The 23975-nt window shown below is 38.2% G+C and overlaps 1 protein-coding gene and 1 long non-coding RNA gene across 13 annotated transcripts in view; one reads left to right on the top strand and one right to left on the bottom strand.

Annotated features, from left to right (window-relative positions):
* Window positions 1-21273, bottom strand: part of NR2C2 (nuclear receptor subfamily 2 group C member 2) — a 35649-nt gene extending 14376 nt beyond the window's left edge. For 4 of the 10 annotated variants that reach the window (XR_004168553.2, XM_031605097.2, XM_031605079.2 and 1 more), the window contains exons 1-11: window positions 21138-21273; window positions 17935-18018; window positions 10516-10626; window positions 9417-9617; window positions 6924-7026; window positions 5783-5962; window positions 3775-3922; window positions 3470-3563; window positions 2942-3075; window positions 1081-1258; window positions 110-231 (exon numbers count right to left, since the gene is read on the bottom strand). Coding sequence is in view for 9 of the 10 variants with exons in the window: in XM_031605097.2 (XP_031460957.1) it covers window positions 110-231; window positions 1081-1258; window positions 2942-3075; window positions 3470-3563; window positions 3775-3922; window positions 5783-5962; window positions 6924-7026; window positions 9417-9617; window positions 10516-10626; window positions 17935-17994 (1331 nt within the window). In the remaining variant the exon portion in view is untranslated. Of the gene's footprint in view, window positions 1-109; window positions 232-1080; window positions 1259-2941; window positions 3076-3469; window positions 3564-3774; window positions 3923-5782; window positions 5963-6923; window positions 7027-9416; window positions 9618-9779; window positions 9884-10515; window positions 10627-14683; window positions 14861-16557; window positions 16658-17934; window positions 18019-19410; window positions 19722-20803; window positions 20934-21137 lie in introns of those variants that run through there. The other 6 variants (XM_031605085.2, XM_090148518.1, XM_031605106.2 and 3 more) reach the window with 6 other exon arrangements.
* Window positions 21274-21348: 75 nt separating this feature from the next.
* Window positions 21349-23975, top strand: part of LOC149916479 (uncharacterized) — a 54137-nt gene continuing 51510 nt past the window's right edge. Inside the window, exon 1 of one of the 3 annotated variants that reach the window (XR_016470194.1) lies at window positions 21349-21982. This is a non-coding gene — a long non-coding RNA (uncharacterized LOC149916479). The remainder of the gene's footprint in view (window positions 21983-23975) is intronic. The other 2 variants (XR_016470196.1, XR_016470195.1) reach the window with 2 other exon arrangements.

Here is a 23975-nt window from a genome sequence, read left to right on the forward strand (position 1 = left end):
AGTAACAATTAAACAATTTGCTCATTTAAAAATTCAAAATAGTTCAAAAGCATTAAGGTCAATGCCTTAATTAATTAGAAAGCAAACCAACAGTAGAATGTCTATTTACCCAAGTGCTTGAAATGCAGGTATGGATCTAGCCCAGTGCATAGATAAGAAAAGTAGCCGTGATGCTGACTCACAGATGTAGTGTACATTAAGATACTCTGGCATTGGACTGGGCATTGTCAGCTGCAAAATGTAGAGTACAATATGTACAGTTAAGGTATGAAATAATTTTTATTATCAATGAAGTAACCACTGAAAGCATTCAAGCTAGTCTCACTGTCATAAGCAATTGTTTGACAAGATACTGTCAAAGTTAAACTTCACTAAATAAGTCATTACTACTTGGAAGGAACGCAAATTGAGGACGGGAGATAAAAATAACATGAGAGCGCTCAAATGTCTCATTACATGAAATTTAAAATGATTCAGAATAACAAATCTAACATTGTGGTACTATGAAACTATTTTCTAAAACTTTTTGAAAGCAAAATAAAACCTAAAATAGGAATATTGTAGAGTATGAATCTACAAACAAGACACCATTAATAGGAATAAGCAGGTTACAATTAAACTGACTGTTAGGTACTAGTATTTCAGTAATGATCTTTGTAACTCTTTAAACAGTGCAATCTGATAACAACGACTGTAATTGTTTCTCCCACAGTTTTCTTCAATGTGTTCTTGTTTGATTAGTGTAATTGAAGCAGTCTAAAAAGGCACTGCAACCTCTCGTTACACACAGAAATGCTTTAAATAAAAGTTCTACATTACCTAGAACTATAAATGAACTAAGCAAGTCAGTACTATATGGATGATATGTAAAGTGATTATCAACCATAGCAGAAAGTGAAATAAATGTCTTACAAAAAAACCATTTATACATTTTACATAGACCATGAAAGAGTGAAAACAGTACTAGATTCTTTCAAATACCAGTTATTATTCTAGATTGCTACATTTAATTTTGCTAAAGAAAACTCATATTTTGAATTATGTCTTCAATGGTTTAGTAAGATACGTCAAGAAACATACCTTAAATGTAACATGTGTATCTGTAAGTAAGGGTCCTTCCACTTCAATAATTGGTGTCGACTGATCTCTACTAATTACATGAATATTCCCTCCTCCTGTAGGATCCATTCCATCTGCCAAGTTAGGAGCTGCTGTACCATCTGTGGTATTGAGTGCTTTGGCCAAAGTATCAAATGCCCTGCAATAAAGAGTGACAATGAAAGTGTTTCCTCACACTCTCAGAAGTTTTCAAAGAAGCTGTTAAATAAAACTCAATGAGGCATTCCCACTCAGAAGTTAACATAAATGGGAAATGTATACCCTAAGACACGAGGACAGATTTTTCATTAAAGCCCTGGTTCTCTTGTACTGTTTGGACATTACACTGGGAATGCCCAATATACAACCAATTAAAAAAATCTCCCTGTAAGGAAATGAACTTTCTACTACACTGTGAATCATACTTTAAACTAGTGTTTGTACTAGTAAATGGATTTTTCCACTCACCATTCACTACCCACTTCTTTTCACCACAGAAGTTTTTAACAGATTATGTGAATCCTCACAAAGACCACGTGCAGTCTGCAGAACATCCTGTAGATGCTGTCATTACTACCCAATTTCTTCTTGAAATACTAAGATTCCCACCTCAAAAACATATCTCAATTTACTTCTCCTGAAGACAGTGCCTTAGAAATCTTATGACAGTAATCTAAGAAAGACTAGTTCCTGTACTTTATACTCAAACTGTTGCTATTGCAAAAATAAGACTGTGTAAATTCCCTTTTTTATGATGACTGGAGCTTAGGTCTAGATTCAGAATTTTATGCTCCACTTAAATACTAAGGGATAGTATAATGGTATTTCATAGTGTTGTTCTACTACTATTTTTATTGAGAAGTTGGGGGATTCTTGTTTTTTAAGCAGGAGATGACGACTACAAGGTTAAGAATCAGAAGCTGCAGTGGCAAGTATTTTAAGGTATCTGTTAATAACAGACTTAAGATCCTAAAGTAAAGCACCTCTTAAAAGTCTACTTGAGAAATATTCAGTTTTAAGGCCAAGTATTTTTCTTATTTCACTGTGCTGCCAACTTGCATTTTCCTTCAAAAACAACAACAAATAAGAATTAAAAAAAAAACAAACAATAAAACAATACATTACCCCATCCCTAGAATCTCAAGAGTGTGTTGTTTTTCCTCACTTAATAAAGTATTCAAATTTCTTCTAAATATTAAATTTTAAAAAAATGTTTATCCATCTTACTTTAACCACAATTATCCTATTTTAACTACCTGGTATTTTGGCAATACAATCTCACAGCAAAATCATACAGATCCCCAAGGAAAAGAATTAAGGGCAACAAGCACTTCACAGGAGAAGTTTCCATATAACAAGCCTATCAAATAAAGCAGTATCAAAGTATTACTATTCTCAGTGTTTCTGAAAGCCACAAGCCAATCACTTATTCAAGCACTGAAAGAGGCTGCCCTCAGAAGTGGTGGCTTGAGATATATAAGAGATGTATGGATGCAACACTAAAGGACATGGTTTAGTGAAGGGACTTGGCAAGTGAGATTGATGCATGGACTCACTGAAGTTGAAGGTCTTTTCTGTTCTATACGTCTGTTCTACTCTTATTTTTCTTAATATGAAACCTGCTTTAGTCTCAGACCACTATCATCATAATACGTCACAGTCCTTCACAAGCAGACTACAGGCTGAGACAACAGCCACGTCCAGATTTCCAAAGAATTGTTTTTTATATTTCACAGTACTGGGCAATCTCTACTGTGTTTGGTATCACAACACCAAATCACTTCAATGAACAAGTGTAAATATGCACTATACAAAATGCAAAATGCTAAATTAAGATGCATACCGTGAAATTTCACTGGCGGATTGCTCTTCTTGTTGAATTTCAGAAGTATCTCCATTATTTAGTGAGTCACTGAGGTTAGCAAGAGATGTTACAACATTTGCTAGTGTTCCTAAAGCTCCCTGGCTTGTCTCAGCCTAAAAAGGAAAAAAAAATGGATCAAAACTATAGGTGCTACATCATTTTTTTTTTTTTTTTTTTTTTTACATTTTTAATCTTTATGTTCTTTTTACTCTTATGTACTTTTCCATTTCTTGATCACCTTCAATGGTTCACAGCTGATTGACAATGACCCTTAAACCTTAAATCACCACCTCTGTTGGCATATTGTACAGAACTAGTTATGGTGTAAATAAGTGTGAAAAGAAGTGATGTCTCTGTTGATGAACTTATTTTACCTGCATTTCTACAGATTTTCAGACTTACCCCAACCTTTTCCTCTCAAGTGCAAGAATGATTCATATTTGTGTACATAGCTAAAACAGTTTGTACATATCAATATGTTCAGAACTTAATTGAAAGAATTCATACCTTAGAGTCAGCAGCTAGGAGGATGGTACCATCATCCCTGATCAGAGGCTGTTGAATATTCACAAGCATTCCTGGATCAAGAAGACCTGCAGACCTGTTGAAAACCACATGCCATGTGACAGTTAATGGTACCTACACAATGCATAGGAAGAATAGGTAATAGCACATCAGAATAAAAGAGTACCAGTTTCATGAAACTGTAAACTTAAAAACTAACAATGCTTTAGAGTGTAGGGGGAAAAAAGAACATAGCTGTACCGGCAATGCACAAATAACCTTAAACAACACGTTTTATATCGACTTACCGTGCCCCATCTTTATCTGCAACAAATGTTGGAGTTGCTATTAGAGGGCTTCGTAGGTCTTTTCTAATATATATTTTTTCAGTGGAAGCTGCACAGTTGGTTGGTTTTTCACGCTGCACATCAAAAGGCTTTCTTTCACTTTGAACCGCTATATGAAGATATAAACATGCAGATTTGAAAGAAAATCATTCAAATGAACATTACTAAAAAAGTAAAACTCAAATAGTAGGATTTCTGTTTAAATAACTACAGTGGTGAGTTAGTTCAGCATGAAACTGAAATTTAATATAAAGACCAAAGAAACACTTCCAATTTTGCTATTCTTGTGTCTAAGTAAATTTTAACTGACAAAGGCACAGACTGATCATTTAAGTTGCCTGAACTGGAGGCAAAGCTTGACTTTTCACAGGTATTTAGGAGACAAAACATTCTGCAATGTACATTAGGAAAAAAAAAGGGGGGGAGGAGGATTCTTATCCCAGGTAAAGCTATACACAAATAGACTCAGTCTTACTCTGGATGAGTAGAAACAATGAGTTGGCTACAGAATTTTTCTGTTATACAAGAAATGCGGCTTAGTTCCCTGGAGGAAGTCTCTCTGCATGACACGCAATTCACTCATTCGTTCATTCAGGCCAGTTAGGGAGCAGCATTCTAAAGCTAACCTTTTCAGAACTTAGAAATGTTTCCAGTTGAAAACTGGAAGAAAATAAGGTTATTCTTCAATATGCCAAACAAGCACTTTAACTCCTTTAAAAGAAGAAGGGAAATGAAAAGTGCTTCTTTGTAATACTAACGTATTATAATTAAGCAGATTACAGAAAGTTATTTGCAATTTAAGTCACTAATCTCTACAAATTCATCTATAGTTTGGCATAACATTTGACCACGTCAATTTTTCATCCGAAAATGAAATGCAAATGGAAACAATACAACTATGTATTCATTGTATAAATCAATCATACAATGGTTATTGCTCTACAAGATTTAACATTACAATCAAAAAATTTAATCCTACTGTATAGCCTTTTTCAATGTAACGCTAAAATTCATGGATATGTTTCTTTCTATCCTTGTAAACAGCAAGCTATTTATTTGTTCATCTTGTTTTTACTACTACTGTTAGTGTCAGGAAAATTTAGGGGCTTAGTAAGTAGATGTATCTATTTTCTAGGCTTGGTGGACACATAGGTATTGATAACAAAACCAGTGCACAGGAAAATCAGTATGCATACATCCTAACAACACCGGGATGAAAAGGGTTTTGCTTTTGGAAATGCAGCACCTTCTTCACCACAGATGTCACACCTCATATTCAGTGTGTGCTTAGCCCTCTGGATTTCTAAAATGTAAATACAACAAAGATCTCATTTACAAAACGAAATTCTGCCTCCTTTATAACTCAGTGGCTGGAGTAGAAAGAATATTTATTGCTTCACCTTAAATTCTCCTTAAATTTAACAGAGAATAACAAGATAACAGGCTTCATGAAGTGCTGGACTATAGAAGCAGAGGGTGCTATAAATTGGAATTAAAATGCACTGAAAGAGTTATTTGGATTCTAGCACTGGAACTGTAGTTAAGTATTGCATACAAACAGGAAAATAAGCTTAAAAATGACCAAACTAATATAAAAAAAAGACAAACACTTCCCATCTCTGAGTAAAAAGATAAAAATAAACCTGCAAAAAAGTGTTCCGTACATGCAATATTAGACTCAGATTTACACCCATCTTTGTTAAAATATTTTATACTATACACATATGCTGCATTTGTAACATGCATACTAAGATGCATGACTAACCACGCTGCTCTAGGACCACAAGTAAGCAGATATAAATAAAAACAACTATTGCACATTAAACATAAAAGAAAGGTGAGATAGATGGATATCCAAAGTTCTATTTCCTTCAATCAACAGACTGAAATGAAAACATTAAAAACCAATAGTAATCCACATATTTATTAGATGATAGGCACACTCTCACATTAGGTAATTAACACTCACATTCCATTTTCATGCCCATCTCTAGACATTTCTTAAGCCTACAGAACTGGCAGCGATTCCGATGGTGTTTATTGATGATACAGTCTTGGTTGCTACGACAACTGTAGGTCAGATTCTTCCTCACACTCCTTTTAAAGAAACCCTTGCATCCCTCACAACTGACAGCACCATAGTGACGACCTAGGAAACATAACTATCATCAGAAGGAAATAACTCCCATTTTAATACAAAAATAATTATCTTAGGCACCTTTATTTTGTATTCTCGTCATCATTTTGGACTGCAGAAAGTATTATTAAAGCCTTACAGGATGTTTCTTTATTATCTTTTGTCAAGACTTATAGGTGGGAAAGTGGAGAGAAGGCGGCTAAGCCTTTATTTGAATAAGAGGCCTCTGAAGTAGTAGTTCCCACTTTATCTGCTGTTACAGCATATAAAGGAGCTATATAAAGGATAGCACATGCCTGAAGTTACATTAAAAGAGCACACATACTAATCATTTAAGTAAATGGAGATAAGTAAATGGAGAATAAAATCTGAAATTCAATGTTTAGTCAAAACTCCTGTGCATATTAATTCTGATATTGTTGTAATTACATAAGCACTTTTATAAAATGCTTCCTTAGTTAACGCTGAAATTTTTTCTAGTAGATTGCTTGTTACTGAATGGATCCAAAACACTGAGGACTCACTTGATCTCTACTTGCCTCTTTCTTTAACAGTAAAAAACCAAAATCCACCAAGAAGTCCTGTGTTTGTCAGTGATCTCTAAGAAGCATTTTTTCCTTGAAGCAGGTAGACTTTTCTAGGCAACACTTACTGCAAGGTTGCCCACAGCTCTGGGGAACAGGACTTAATTCTTCAAATGGTTTCAGTTACTAGGAGCTATGCAACTGTTATTTCCTCTTTCGGCACATGCCAATTTATCATTTACTCCACAAATTAATATTCTTCCAAGCAGAGCTGTACTACTCTGTGCATACAGTTATAAATGTATAACATCTCTTTCCACTTTAGATTCAATTGCTTTTGCCATCAGCATGGTTATAATCATTTAAAACCACATGAGACCTCCTCCCTTCTTTCACCCTAGTAATCTTTCCAATCAGTTTCCTGAATGTTGCTTTCTATGCTTCCTTACCTGATGCTTTATCACCACAGACCACGCAATATTCTACTACCTGGGCCCGCTGAACATCAGCTTTTCCCAGCAAACGTTCCACCGAAGCAGAGTCTGTCACTATCTGAGTGAAAATTCCAAAACAAAAAGAGGTAACTAGGCAGTATTTTCTGCTGAAAGCAAGGATCTTTGCCTAGAGTTGGTGTATCAACAGGCAAGAGGCAGCCAAAGGTGAAGACAAGTATGACAGATGTGGAATGAAACTAAGTAGTATAAAATAAAAATTAATGAGCATTTTTACTGTCAACAGCAAGACTATTAGAGCAGCCAAAGCAAAACATGAATCCCAAACTGTACTCCAAGCTTCGTTCAATAGAAGTTCCCTCACTTGTGCAGTCAGCAGTATGCTTCCTTTCTTGCAAATTACCATCAAACAACTGCTATATTTTAGCCAAAGACGGTTGTACTCCACACACTCTTCTCCAACATCCTCACTTTAGCTAGTACGTATATGTGGTTTAGAGGAGACAGCCTGAAACAGACATTAATTATAGAAAACAGTCTAGCTTCTGAAGACCTTGGATCCCAAAACTTCAATTGAAAACATTCAACTCACCACAGAAAAGTTAAAACAAAACAAAACCCACTTGGTAACAACTGGTGCAACATCATAAAATAAAATTTCAAGGACTGTTGACACAATTTGTCAAAAAAAAAATTGGTTTAAAAAAAAAAAAAAGATAACTGCTCACTGTAAAATACTCTTATTCTAATAGTAGAAATAGGAACAAGGCACCAGCTCATATTTATTCTTTTTTTTTTTTTTAAAAAAAGGTGGCTAGGAAAAAATCCCAAATTTCACTGGAAATGGATTATTGCTTATATAATTTGTTTTGCCAAGTTCCCATTGATATGGACTACGTTCAAAGTCCACAAATATAACAGAGGCTGTGAGCCAGCAGAGCACTTTCGCAGCAAAAAAGGCCAATGGTATCCTAAGATGCATTAAAGAGTCTAATCAACCAGGGTGAGGGAGGTGATCCTCCCCCTCTACTTTGCCCTGGTGAGGTTGTATCTGGAGTACTGTCTCCACTTCCGGGCTCCTCAGTTTAAGGCAGTTAGAGACTGGCTGGTGAAAGTAAGTGGAGGTTACAAAGATTATGAAGGGCCTGGAACATCTCTCTTATGAGGAAAGGCTGAGAGACCTGGGAAGTACTTATCTTGGAGTAGAGAAGGCTGAGAGAGGACCTTATCAATGCTTAAGTATCTAAAGGGTGGTGAGGTCAAGTGGACGGGGCCAGGCTCTTTTTAGTAGTATACAGCAAGTGGACACCAGTTGAAATGCAGGAGGTTCCATATGAGCAGGAGAATGACAGAGCACTGAAACAAGCTGTCTAGAGAGGTAAAGAAGTCTCTTTCTCAGGAGATATTCAAAACTCACCTGGATACTTTCTTTTGCAACCTGCTCTTGGGAACCTTCTTTAGCAGGAAGGTTGGACTTACAATGAAATAAATGTTGTTTTTGCATAACAAAAAGATGTAATGACTGCAAAGTGTTCGAAGAGGCACCATGGAGCTCTGATACAAGATACATTTCTGCTTGCAGAAATGAAGACCTTGAATTTTTGAGTAATGTAAGGAGATGTACCAGTACAAATTGGTTCTGTAGTATGAATGACAGCCAGAGGGGAAGGTTAACTATGAGAGGTTATCGCAGCATACCATTATGGTATTATTTACCTATAATATTTACCTATTATAGGTAAAAGCCAAACAAGAAAGGGAGGACAATATAGAGGAGTCACCCAAGCAGTAAAGTAAATAGGGACTAGTCATCCACTGAGGGAATTAGAAGCATTGGATAGGCTGTAAGTCCTGGAGTCCTCAACCAACAAGGAAACAGAGGAGGGAATTCGCACCAGGAAGTAGGAAATATAAACTGTCTCCTCTCTCTACTCCTTGCATCCTTTTATCCTTGAAGTCACCTGCTATTGCAAAAGCATGAAATAATTTGTGATTTAAAGCAAATTCTGCCTGAGTCTGGAATACTGAACACAAGCATTTCTCACAGACTAGATGGTCTCTAGAGGCCTTTTCTAACCCCTACAATTCTGTGATTCTGTGACAGCTTCTGCACTGAAGAACATCAATCCCAATACTGTGACACTGCACTGTGAACCTATGTTTGCCCAGGTAAGTTCTATCACTGCACATTTGTAAATCTTTACTAGATCTGAAATCTTGGCACCCCCTCACAAGCACCAGCTTAATTATTTGTGTATGCTTTCTCATAATTGGAATTTCAGTGAGAGGAATGAATACAATCGAATGCATGAGAAACATGAAGACAGTGTGATTTAGGACTGACTACCATAGCCTACAATTTTATCATCTATTCCATGTTATAAAATTATCGCAATTCCTGATGTCTTAAAGGAATTCTACATTTAAAGCACTGAAAAGTCAAAAACTGAAACAGAAAAGTCTGTGGTTAACCTTGTTTACTATATTTACCTGAATTCTGCCTGGCACAATGTTGTCTGCGGTGGTAAAGATAAGTTGTTTGGCATTAGATGTCTCAGGTGCTGCCAAAATCACCTTTCCCGCACCAGTTCCATCTGGACTGGCTAAAATAAACTGTTGCTTTGGAGACACAGATGAGTCCACTGCTGTCACTATCTGGATTTTTTGACCTGTCTGCTGATCGGTCACAATCTATAAAACATAAATAATGTTTCTGTGTCACAATTATAAAATGCTGTTTCATAAAAGCCCTTGTTACTAATTATTTTGCTTTGCTAGATTGGTGCAAAGTTGTAAGTGCAAAATAATATAAACAAAACAAATTGTTTAGAATATTTCTGTCTTCATACCTACCATACAGAAGAGAAATACTAGATAACCTTCTGAAAAGAGGGAGTTCATCTTGTGGTGGAGGTTGTATGCCCAGGACCATTTCAAATGCCTCTCCTGCACCACCTCTGGCAAAAGTACAAGAGTATTGTACTGGCACAAAACAAGGTCAAGGATGGCTAAAGTAGCACTGCAACACTCTAGTAACGCTTATACTTAGTTTTCATATCATTTGACGTTGCATACATTTAGAATTCTGATATGTTAATGCTATCTTTATATTATCCATGAGTAACAACAATCCATCATGTAGTAATCCAAGCACTAACTTCAGCCTTTGCAGGCAAGTCTGCCACTGGTTCTTTCTAAATCTGACAGGGAGAGGGAGGAAGAAAGGGATAGAGGGAGGAAAGGAGAAAGAAGTCTTTAGAGATGACCTTAAATGTTCTGAACTGTCTGTTGACAGTGTCTGCCCATTTGGTATGGTTAGAGCTCATGCAACTTGTATATGTAGGTTGTTTAACCCCTGAAAATACTCCTCACTCCACTACACCAATATAATTGTTATATACAGCCAACCAGCCATCACTAATTGTATCTTTTGAGAGAAAGAGTTCTGGTCTGCGATAGAAATGATCTATTCTTACAAATTTTGAAGAAGCCTTCAATAGATTTTAGTGCTATTTTGTATAAAATGAGAGCAGGAGAAGGAAAAAAAATGAAGACATAACAGTTCACTACTAAACCAACAGATTTTTACCTGAATGCGCTGTGGTGAGCCTACAGAGGAATCTGTGGAAATAATTTGGATACGCTGGGAAGGGCTGGTCATCACTGGAGAATCAGATAGTGAATTCTGAACAGTCTGTACCTGTAAAATAACACACAGAATTCTGATTTACACATTTTAAAATACAGATGCTTACTAAACATCAGATGGCTTTAGCATGCAACCTACATTTAATGGAAAGGTTACAACCATTAAACCAACTCAGATTTTATTTTTTTTTTTTTAATGAATTACAGGTTTTTGTTTTTTTTTGTGGGGGGAAGGGGAACAAAGGGGGGGAATACAATGAACCTGATAGATGACCAAAAAGACCCACAAAACCAAATCAAGGCATATTCAAAATCACAGAACAATTATAATTTTTCACAACCAAAGTAAACATAGTTAAATTGCCTTAGTCTTCAGTTTACTGAAATGCACTTTTCTCAACTTACAATTTTATATTCATCCCTTTTTTTCTTTTGTGTATTTTGTTTTACAATGTGTCATGTTAAATATTTCATTATTTAGAAATTTTAAAATAAAAATGTCCTCAATCCTGGGTTCACAGATGCACAGACAAGAGATACACAGAATTTGTTTGAAGAGTACACAGACCTTCTATCTGAATGAACTGACACTTCATTTTGGTTTCTGATCTTATCCATGAAGTTTTCTGAAAGTGTGGTGCCTTTACAGCCCAAGTGAACAAAATGGCAATTTCACTCTCTAAGCAAAAGTAAGAAAAATCTTAACAGTGCAAATGTTTTTAGAGGTAAGAAGTTAAATTTAATACAGCTAGTAATCTGGATATCTTTGTTTTTGTGTGCTGTTCAAATGTATACTTCTACAGATATCAGTGGACTTAGCACATATTCAAGTGCATGTGGGTAACTTCTGTTATTCTGGTCAGAAGTTCACTAGCATGACTGGCTCTGCTTTCCTGGTGCGTTTTCCAAGTCAGTAATCTATGACTTGAACTGATAGTTTAACACTTGTGAGAAAATTCAAACAAAAGATAATTCCGTTCTAAAGCCATATACTGCACGTGCTCACCAATGTTTTCAGACAGGATACAAAAATATTTGAATAACAGCATACATGACATTTTGTTGCAACAGGTTACAGAAAGTAACACAATTCTAAACAGTAGATAAATATTTACCATAATAACACTGCAGCAACTCCAGAGGTGACACTATTGTCCGCCCGCAACAGCATGACATGAGTACTTTTTAGTCATATTCTTTTTGAAAGTTATTATATAAAGTGACAGAAAAACCCAATACTTTGGAAGACTGCTGACTGCAAACTTTACACATGCAGCATGTCTGAAAACAAAGTATTATGAATTGTTATGATATGGTACACTTATATAGATATTCCATCCTAGTGGCAATAAAATACTGCAGTGATGTATCATACAAAAAAGAACAGAATATTGCAGTCTGGTTTCTTCTACAACCAGTTTAAGCCGTAACTATTTGTTGAAAACCAGGCAAATAGGCCAGAACTCTATTCTTTGGAAGAATGTTTTTTTAATCTCAACAAACTATATGCCTAGATTATTACATACATCTGCTTAATGTAAAATAAACCTTATTTTCAGTTTAACGGATTTTACATTTTGATAGTTTCAGAATTTTAATATTTTCATATTGTAAACTCTATAATTTACAATAACTGTAATTAAGAATTTAATTGTAAACAATTTGTGTTTTCATAAATTCCCCACAAATACAAGTTTACACTGTTTCACAATATCTATAGGGCTGCATTTAACACAGAGACTCACCCAGGTTGGAAAAGACCTCCAAGATCATCTAGCCCAACCATCCACCTACCACCACCATTTCCCCACTAAACCACATTCCTTAGTACCACCTCTAAACGTTTATTGAATACCTGCTCAAATACTTCCCCAGGCAGCCCATTCCAGTGCCTGACCACTCCATCAGCAAGAAATTTTTTCTATAATCCAACCTGAACCCACCCCAGTGCAACTTGAGGCCATTTCCTCTAACACTACTGCTAGTTACGTGGGAGTAGAGGCCAACCAACACCTCACCACAACCTCTTTTCAGGTGATTGTAGACAGCAATATATAACATTCTATACTGGAATTAGAGTATCAAAATAACCCAATATCTGCAGTGACAAGTGACCAAACCTAGGAAACTCAAGTTGTTTTTATTACATCTTATTTCAAATAACTTCTGAATGATTTACTCATCTGAACTTGTATAGGTGAACAAAAGGTTAGTGTCAATTTAATCACTTCCTGTTTAATATGCAAAAAAGTTAATTTGTGATGTAAGGAAAGAAAAAACTGTTTTGATAGAAAGGAAAATTTATTGCACAGTCACCTTGGGGAAAAAAAACGTCTTAAAATGCACAGCACTTTTCATGAAGCCATACTGTTTTACTCTCCTATTGCCCATATCCTAAGTAGTCCCATTTAGAAGTAAAATCTAAATCTGTATTTAAAACAAAGGGCACAGAAGTCGAATGACAAATGAGGCAAACATACAGGTGTAGTATATTCTCACTATTAGATGACAGTAGATGATCCAGCAGTAGAGAAAAATACCTAGGCAAGAAAACAACGAACAAGAAACAGAAAAACACCTATCATGAGACTCCCAGTGGACACACTTGAACATCAGCTTCCATATTTAAATTCAATGGCTACTGAAAATATCAAGTTTATTTTCCAGACTGAATACACATGCCATTAGTTGACAGCAAAGTAAGAACCAGGGTAGAAAGTCAAATGCAAAAAATGGAACAGTTTACAAGAAAGGAAAAAAAAACTTTCTGCAATATTATTTGTCAGCTAAATTTCTACCTTGAATATTTTCACACACCTACAATGAATAAGAACAGATACAATTCTGATGATTTATGATTATACTCATCAGCTGTAACAAGTTTGACTTCTTAAGTAGAAAATGAAGAAAGAAACAACAGTGTAGAGAACTGCTAGATATTTATTAGGCTGACTTCAGATAGCTTACATAAATGCTATAGAAACAATTTGGGATTCTAATTAAAGATAGCACAAATCGAATAAAAATATTCTGAAAGCAAATTACTCAAATATTCATTTCAGGAAGATAACAGTTTAGCATTAGGCTCATTTTCAGGATTACACTTACTGTTCACTATATAACATACTGTTCAAAACAAACATCGTGCCATGAAAAACCTGTATAATGCTTACAGCAACCACTACGGAAGCTGTACATACAAAGACCTACTTCTTCAAAGTCACTGACTGTACATTTTTGTAATTCTGAATTATATTCTAAAAAAATTAAATGCGCCCCAATTTTCTTTAAGACAGGAAGCTTTCCAGAGAAGATGAAAGAAATAAATCAGCCTTATATCACAGAACTTCAGTGCATCACATTTTATACAGGCTTAATTCACAGTCCTAAAAAAAAAACAAAAAACAAACAAAAAAAAAAACAACCACACACACTAATGTCATGACTTAGAGATAGTTAGAAAATTATGAATGTGATGTAAAAAAATTATCTTAAGGCCACCTAATTCCCCTACAGAAGACAGATCAAATACACCTACTTTAAGAAATGGGAAAAATAATATGTTCTAATGTATGTAACATTGTTTACTTTCTGGAGCTCCCTAGCTGTATGCTGTATTGACTCCAGTACTTACAGAGTCAAATCCTTCCTTATTTACATTTTTCCTCAGCAAGTCTCTGAGGCCAAATCAATCTGAAAAAAAATGTTGAACTCACTTCTAGTCAGATCAAAGATTTTTGCATCCAGTGTCCATTCATGAAGATTCCAATCACAGAAAGCAACCAGAATTGTTATAAAAGATTCTCTGCGACCCTTCTCCTCTGAAGGTCAAGTGCACTAACACTGCCTGTAACCAAGGAAGCAGAATCAATGTGTTCCTGCTGTTTTGCCAGCTGCTGAAGGAGTCTGTCTAACGGTAAAATTAATTTCATCTTTAGGAGATATTCCCACGTTGTCAAGCTTAACCATCCCACCGTCTCTCTGTTCTTAAGCCCCTTAAACATGCCTTCTGTGAACTATGAAACAGCAAAATGAAATCTGCGACAAGTGTTTGCTTGTAGCTTGAAGTATTTTCAAATCAATTAATTGAAAAAGTAAATCCACCATACCTCTTGTGGAGCATCTTCGGCCTTATGAACATTAACTTAATATATTTCAAAGAATATACTCCTCTCTCAACTTGTCCAGGCCTTGCAAATAACACTAATCACTATTATTACAGATAAGAATTTATGTAGTAAGTTTGTAACATCTGGGTGATTCACTTGCTTAAGTTCCATGATAAAATATTTGTATGAAGCTGCAATAAAGGCTGACCAAAAAAAGGAAAAAAAAATTATTAGGGAAATTTTTAAGTTATATTACTTGAACTTTTGGAAAATCGACCATGAAACTTGACAAGTTTTATGAAAATAAACCTGAATTTTCATTGAATTACCATTAGAAAGCCTTATGCAACAAATGCATGACTTGGGTTTATTTAAGTAGCTATGGTATTTTATTTCAAGGACCCTCACCCTTACCACTAAAACGTGCTCTCTACTGACCGATATTGGACTCTTGATACAAAACTCTATTTGAAAACAGTAGCCATGAATAATTACTGTAACTACCAGATTGTATTTACAGCACAAGTACAGTGCAACAATTAGTTGACCTGATATTTATTTGGTGCGAAGAAACTATTATTACTTAACAACCTTTTGACACCAGTCTTTAATTGGTCTCTCAAGAAAGAGACTTATGATACTTAATTCACATTTGTCTTACACGGAACAAGAACTGAATCTGAAATATAATAACTGGGAGTATAAACACTGGGAATTCTTTGTGACTTAAAGGTTCTTCATGGTCAGATCCATGGTTTAGATCCAATTTTGAAAAGAGGTAATAGCCCTTATTACTCCCTATAGCGACAGCTCTGCTTAAAAACTACATTTTAAAAACTAAGGCACTGTGCATAAAATACATATGCATAATAAAATTCATTTTAATGATACACAAATTAATTTGATGTGGAGACTGAACTTGGGCTATTGATACATTGCATGGTAATGGTACTACATAAATACTTAAGAAAAGCAGCATTACTTACTTCTGCATTAAGGCTAAAGCATTTTCTGGGCTTTTCAAAACTAACTGAGAATGAGGAAGAATTCCTAAGATTCCCTCTGAATCCCCAAGCTGCTCTCTACTCTGCAATCTTATGTACACTCAACTGCATACATAAAAAAATGGAACTCTCTCACACAATCTCTTCAGAAACAATCAGCTGGAAAAACACAAGAAGCAACACTGCTATAGAGAAACCAGAAGCAATGGAAGTATCTGAAACCATTAAAAGGACAATTTTATAAAGCCCTTGAAAATACAGTCAGTGTGATGCAGCCACAGTATAATGGAAAGCAAACATGACTAACTGTTGCTCAAGAAGGAAAAACAACATATAGCCTACTTGCACAGCAATCTGATTTGGTGCTTGCATCGTAGTTTTCAATACAGCCATGCACAATGTACACCTATACTGAAAACCTGCTGCAGAAATAGCTGAACATGTATTAAGTTATCCTGTTTGCAATTTGCCTCTGAACATTCAAAACTTAAAATTCTATACATGATTAATGACTCTTTTCCTTTCATTTAATTTTATAGTATTCCAAAAAGTCTCTCATTTAAGGCTAATGCCAAGCTTTATGCCACATTTTCTACTGTAATCAGTGAGCACGGATATAGTACACTTCAAGAGAACCAGTAACGTATTTTGTTGTATTACAAACTGTATCAGGCTAAAGACACCCAGTCATTCATACAAAAAAAAAATTATTCAAAATTTATAGGCAACATCAATTAACTCTTACTGAGACAATGCTGTTCGCAACTACCTTTCCATGAAAAATGTTTTCATGGGGTTATGCACCAAGCAGGTGTATAATTTAAGGAGGAGTTGAACACTGTAAAGAGATGAAGCCCTCTATTTACCCACCGGCTAGGAAGAAATCACAGAGCTTCATAAATTCTTGGGATGAAGCGATCTCTCCAGTGGCAAGATACAACCATCACACTATGTTACCACGGTGCATTTCCTGCACGAGGAATTACAAATGTCACATATTTTATGTGTCTAAGATGTGATTAAAGATCTCAATTTCTACCAAAACAGTTTAAGTTTTGCAGTATTTCCATTAGAGGTTTTTATTCCCAATTGTTTTGGAAGAGTTATTGTTTTAAAAAAAGTGCTTGCCAAACTGATATCTGATATAGCAAATCTGAGTGACAATCACTTGTCAGTTTTCACTGAGAAATTACAGGATTTTTTTTTTAAACTATGCCTTAGGTGTTATTTTCAGAATACTTGGTAGACCATTTTCCACACTGTAGTATAATAATTGTTACTATGGACTTTAAGAGAACCAAAATTGTAAAGAAAAATAACACCACAAAGGATTTCCAATCCATTTCTGAAAACACGATGTACATTTACCTTACGTAGCTTATTCTTGAATTGATCATACTTTTTAATATCAAGGTATAATCTTAGTTTAACAGGTTAAAAAAAAAAACCAAAAACCACCAACCAAAACCAATGTCTGAAAAGTGGTCTTGTCTACAGAAGTCTTTGAGCATATCTGCCCCTCATTATTTATGAAATCTCAATTATAAAATCACACGGTTAAACAACTTTGACAGATATTGAACTAAGTAATTTTAAACAAAACCAAGTTTTTTGTCTTTTTTTTTTAAACTATAGTTAGCAAACTTAAAGAGACAAATTACTTCTCTTCTACGGACATGAATACACGCAGTTTGGATGTTTACGAGTTCATTCAGACATTCTACCTGTTGCATATCCAAGCTTCAGTGAATTTAAAAGCATCACTTAATAGCAAGCACAAAAATCTACTCAGTGTCATCTCATATATAGAGATATGAAATATAAAGTTTGATTTAAATCAACCATCCTATTGTAAATTCAATACAGTACATAAGTAAAACAGGTAAATTCAAACACTTGAGATTCAGATGATATCTCAAGAGAAGAGCTGAAACCTTTCATGATCAAAAAAAAAAATCAAATTGTAAGAAGAATTTTTTAATATTATTCTTCTAAACAATCCATAATACAAACAAGCATCTCTGCAATTAACGGTAAACTTCTCACTTGCATTCCTGATAGAGAGGTCACTAGAATGAAACAGAGCATTTATCATCAGTTGCACTGGTTTGTATGACCCCAGGCATAAAGCAGTACTGTTCTACGAGGATCTGCTCTGTTTATTACAAACTGGAAACAGCAAAGACAATCTTAAGAAGTTTTCCTCTAGGAAGCTCATATGCCAATTGTTGTGCTATCTTCACTCACCTCAGCCACCTGCTGAGTCTCCATTACCTGCTGAGCCAGCACCTCCATATTGGTTGCCATGGCGAAGCAAGATCATTAGAAAACCTGTTTGAAAAAGATGCCAGCAACTTCCATCAGGCACAAAAGTTTGTTTGTTTTTTTTCTTTTTCCTTACTGCTAAACAAGTCTCTGATACAACTTAAGAATTTAACACTATTGCATCTATCTGAAAAATAAGATATGGTGTGGATGTACATGCATGTATATATGCAGTACATGCATACAGGAAATACAGTACTCAAAAAGCTGAATTCTGCTATTCGCAGCACAGTTACTCTTCTACTTTAGAAAGTTTCTCATACAATTTTTTTACTCTATTATTTAAGCAGCAAGCATAAGATGCTAATTTTATAAACCAGAAAGAACCAATTTAAACATTGATTATCAGTGTGGTTTGCAAGTGCTCTCCTGAACTCAAGGGATGGGAAACTGCAGATAAGCTCCTGATTATGCCCTGGACAAGGAAACAGCAAACTGAGAACTGTGTTTGAATAAACTTCTATCGAGTCATTCCAACAAACTGCCATGATCACTCATATTCTTACAGTAATCTACCACAGTACGGGTAAAAAACTACTACATCTAGAGAATATTTTCAATAACAGAAAGTACATCTTAATTATAATGTGGCAGTATTGTCAGTCTGGCATAAAATACCTCAGAACTGCTTTATTCTGATGTGGCTGTCTGTACCTTGAGCTTTATGCTTTTCAAGGCTTAAGAAGCAAACAGAAGAAATAAGAACAACTATTTTCTATATCTTATTAATGATACTTATAAGGGCCGTGTTTCCTTGAAGATAAATTTACTTAAGGTTTCAAATTCATGCACTGACTTCCTTCTTACAAAGCCAGAGTTCATACAACCCAGGTGTAGGTAATGAAACTGCATTCCTGAATAGCAGCATATTTGATGTTTCATTGACAACCTTCTAACGATACTTGCAAAGCAATAATTTCACATAAAATTAAAAAAGAAAAACACAGCAAACCACCTACTGCTAACAACAGCAGAACACTTAATAGAAAAATATTTCATGTCTCCAGCATAACACCCTCCCCCAAACTCAACTTTTACAAAGCTGATGTTGTTTAAAATGTTACAATTCGTAAAAGATTGAATCCTACCGTGCTAAGTGTATAAATGATTGCATATGTATCAGTGGAAGAGTATTTGAAACACCTTGTTAGCAAAACTGAGACATCCTCTGTGTAATTGTACTAGTGTTACTGTCTCATGCACCTTCTCATTTTACCATTTCCTCCAGGCTTATTTAATTCTATAAGTTTCCCAAATTATTCAGCAATTGCTCTTTGTTGTCTTGTTTTGAATTTTTTTTTTTAAAGTCAATTAAAAAAAAAACACGAAATACTTTTGTTTTCTCAGTGCTTTAAGATGAAGGAAGCATTGAAGATGAGATTTTGTTCCTAAGAATACCTTTTTAAGACTCAATCAAGTTTTCCTATGATAACTCTCTTAACAAACTTGCTGTGAGTGTTTGAGTGTTGTTATCCACCAAAGTTCTTTGCACTTTCAACCCTCCCATAACGACAGTGGGGGCTATCAAAAATAAAGCAAAATAACTGGCGACTGAGGGACTACGCGCAGCCATACCAGGTGAGCTTGTTAAAAACGCGATTCCTGAGAGAGTAACACAAAAAGTAGAATCTGCTGCCTTGCAAAACCCCTCACAAAGAAAAAAATAAAAAATAAAAAACCACCCCAATCAACCAACAAAAAAAGGCAGAACACAAAAACAGCAAAAAAAAAAAAAAAAAAAAAAAAAAAAACCCACACCAAAAAACAGCACCAGGAAAACAATTCTGCTACAAGAGGACAGCAGCCAACTGAACACACACAGATCTCCTGTCCAAAACAGGAGACAAAACCGCTTCTCTCAGCCAAGTCGCAGACCAACCTCAAAGAAATTCACACACATTCAATGTTTTATGGGGACAGTCCTACAAGTTTGACACAAAGGAAGGCTGAGTTCAGCTGTACTGAAACCTCTTCCTGCTACTCAGTGAGGCTGCCTTCCTCACGCTGCGTGCCGGCCCAGCAGCAGCTCAGCACCTCCCCATCGAGAGCCCGCAGCACAACCCGGGAAGAGGGGCCGGCAGGCGCGGCTCCGCCGGGAACCCGCGCTACGCTACGAGCGGTGGTAAGAAGGCAGCAGAAACCTTTAAACAATGGATAAGACAGAAAACTACAAAGTCAACGACCCGAAAAGGTGCAGCCCCAACACCTCCAAAAAGCGGCCCAGACAGGGACGGCCCCCCACCGCCCCTCTCCTCGCAGCCTATCACTGAGCTTCCCCGGGCGCACGGCGCCCCGCGGCCGCGCTCCTCCTTCCCGCCTCCTTCCACAGCCAATGACCTCGTCGGAGATGCGGCACTCCTACCCGCGCTGCCCATTGGCCGCGAGGGCCGCCTGTCACGCGGCTGGCACCGCCCCTCGAGCAAGGGGGAAAACACCCGAGGGACCCGAATGAGCACAAGATGGCCGCGCTGGCAGGCGGCCAAATCCCAGGCGGGGCAGCGGCCGCCGCCGCCATTAGGCCCCCTCCCCTCTGGTATCCCCTCATGTCGGGCTAAGAGAGCCGCGCGCGGCGCTGGGCCGGCAGCCGGTAAAATGGCGGCGGCCTCAGCCCCGTATGCAAAGTACCCGCCGCCCCCTCCCCTCCGCCCTCCCGGTGGCAAAGGTAAAAGGGTCGGGTTCACGCCGCCGCCTCCGCCCGCTCAGACTCCATCTTCCCTCTCCGCCCGCGACTCGCGCTCAGCGTCTCCACGACCGCGGCCCCAGCGGCGCCCAGACGGCGGACGGCTCTCACCGAGACCGGACCGGCTCCGGCCTCACGAGGCCCGCGTCCCAGCACGGCGTCTCCGCACCGGGACACCGCAGCGGCTCATCCCGGCGCCGCGACGACCCGCCCTCTCTCCGGGAGCCGCGGGCCAGGCCCGTGGCACCGCTGGCTGCCGCTGCGCAGCGACTGGCGGAGCTCTAGTGCCCCCACCGCCCCAAAGCCCGGCGTCACCCCTCCCCTCCGCCGCTCGCGGAGGTGTTCCCCAGCGGGACCCCGGCGCCCCCTCCCTCGGCCCGCCGCGACGAAGCAGCCCAGACGGCCGTCTCCAGCTAAGAAAAAAAAAGAAAACCGCGATTTTTACCTCAGGAACTGGCGCCAAGCGTGCCCGGCGGTGCCCTGAGCCGGGCCCGGGCGGGCCGGCGTTGTTGACGGTGCCCAGAGGCGGCCCGAGCCCCCCCACGAGGGGCGGCGGCAGCGGGAGCTCGACGGGGTCCGTGGAGGGGTGAGGGGGTGGAACCGTGTGACCGGGAGGGGGGAGCGCGTATGTGGGAGGGGGGGGGGTCTGTGTTATTTTTCAGGGCCCTGTGAAAGGTCAGAGTTCGTGACCCCGCCCGCCGCCGCCCGAGAGCGTTCCAGCGCTTCCTCTTCCCGGCACCACGCCGGCCGCGGCCCCCTCCATCCTCTCGCGGGGCGGGGCCGGGGATGGCGACGGGGAGGGGCGGAGCTACCTGGGCCGCTTCGAGCGTTCGCGCCAACGCTCCCACGAGCGAGGCCGGGCTGCGGCCCGCTCTGCGGCGGCGGGAAGGGCCGTCCGTGCACGTGCGCGGCGCGTGGCGCTCGTCAGCCCGGCGCGCTGAGGGCCGCGGGGTGCCGGTACGTTGTGCTGAGGCGGTGAGTCAAAAAGGTTCGGTACTTTGAAGCTACTTCTAAATAGTCGTGAATTTTTATTTAATTTTATCCGGTTGTTGCCGCTGATGAGGGCTCGCCCGGTGGAGCTGGCCGTGAAGTTGTTCCGCTTCTAAACGCGCGACTGCCGGTGCTGTCTGCCATCTTTGCTGACGGGCGTTAGCAGTTCGCTGCTGTGCGGCCTCGTCTCTCATCTGCGTGGCTGTTGGACGGAAGCTCACGGGCCCGGTTCTGTCGTGTTTGTAGCGTTTTTTTCACCTATGGTTATCACAATTATCTAACTTAATTTTAGTCCTTCTAGTAAGTTTACTATGTGTCTGGTTAAGTAATTAAGGAGTGGTCAGACAAACAGTGAACTGGAAATGGGAAATGTGATAATAACTCCTGAGGCCAAGAGTGTGGAACAGAAAGACAGCCTTTCATATTTTCCAAAATGTGGATATGTGCATTCCTCCAGAAGAAGACTTTTCAAAATGCATTTGCAATTTATTTTTCTTCATAAAATGCCATTTTAAAGTGTAGATACTTTTTTTCAGGAGCGTGAAGGGAATCATGTAATCATAGAATGGCCTGAGTTGCAAAGGAGCACAATGCTCATCCAGTTCCAACCCCCTGCTGTGTGCAGGTCGCCAACCAGCAGCCCAGGCTGCCCAGAGCCACATCCAGCCTGGCCTTGGATGCATGCAGGGATGGGGCATCCACAGCCTCCTTGGGTAACCTGTTCCAGTGCCTCACCACCCTCTGGCTGAAAAACTTCCTCCTAATAGCCAACCTAAACCTCCCCTGACTTTAAAACCATTCCCCCTTGTCCTATCACTGTCCACCCTCATAAAAAGCCATTCCCTTATGAATATATGTCTATGAATTTTTCAGTATCCTCATAGTACCCAAATTTGTGTATAAATTAGATTTTAGGGTAGGACTGTATTTTTCTTGTTGTAAATCAAGAATAATGAGTTGTGAAACAGAGTCTATGACCACAGGTTGTCTTTTAAACTGGTAACTTGAGTGAAAAAATGACAGTTCAGTGCATTAAACTTTGCATGAAATGTTTAGATGTTGTACTGAAGGACGTGATTCAGTGGGAAATATTGGTGATAGGTGGATGGTTGGACTGGATGATCTTAGAGGCCTTATCCAATTTTGGTGATTCTGTGACTAGTGTAAGCAAACTTAAAGCGAATCTTAAGTTTTGCCTTTTATTTGCTATTCTTAAAAACTTTTATCAGAATTCTAATCAGTTTTCATCTTTTTTTTTTTTTTTTTTTTTCTACACCAGCTGTGTTCATGGTTAGGTAGAAAAGTATTTCAATTTTCTGGTCAGAGATTCTCTTATGAGATCTAGTACTTCTTCTCAGTGATTAAGTTCATCTGTTCAGTCTTTGGTGATAAATTATCGCATGCTGAATAAACCAGAGATGAGAAGTCTACCATGAATAAGGAAGCTTGCAATTTTCACATTTTCTTTCTGAGCATCAGAATATATAGGATGAGGAGACAGTAGACTACAACATGTTCAGTTAAATTTATGCTTTATTTAGAAATGTCTGCAGTTATTGTTTTATTGATAGTGAAATATACTTTAAAACACTTGCTCAGTAGCAAATTGTCATGCCTGAGATTCCTAGACAGGGAAGTTCTGCATTTCTGTAGCTTTGGACTGTTGACTCCAGGGCTCATGGTTAGTGCCATAATACTGCTTGTGCACACTGCGTCCTTTGTCTGTTTGATAGACAGTCTGGTGGCTTAGCTAGGAAGGTTTCTTCTCTTCCTCACATATAGAATTACAGTTAAGATTTCTTAGCCTTTTAAGGCATTTTGCCACTAATGTGATTAAGAAACCATCTCTGACTCGTCATTACATTTTTTGATATGAACAGAATTCTTGTTGAAGTAAGTTTGATATTTGTTTGAGGAAGAACTGGAAATAAAAAATTCTATCTCTAAAGTCCATCAGGTCTTGTCAAAGATCCATATATAATTGTGGACAATTAAATAACTGTATTATCCTTGCATTGCATATTAATAATCTGTGGTAGCTCAAGGGAAAATGGAAACATTTGCTTCCATAAACTGATATTTTTGGTTTTGGCAGATTCTCTCAGTATTGCAATATATATTGGCAACCAAATCCATGTTTTCTGTGAAATAATTGCTTTAGGAGAAAGAAGCAGCAAGTGGGAAAAGACTGGCAATCACTGGAATGTTGCGTATGTAAAGCGAATGTGTGCTGATAATAATTTCTGAGCATGTTATTTCTTTATCCTCTTGTACCTGAGCATGCAGCCTGCTT

Source organism: Phasianus colchicus, chromosome 11 (genome assembly GCF_987193195.1).
Source record: "Phasianus colchicus chromosome 11, bPhaCol1.hap1.1, whole genome shotgun sequence".
In the NCBI taxonomy this organism is placed as follows: Eukaryota; Metazoa; Chordata; class Aves; order Galliformes; family Phasianidae; genus Phasianus; species Phasianus colchicus.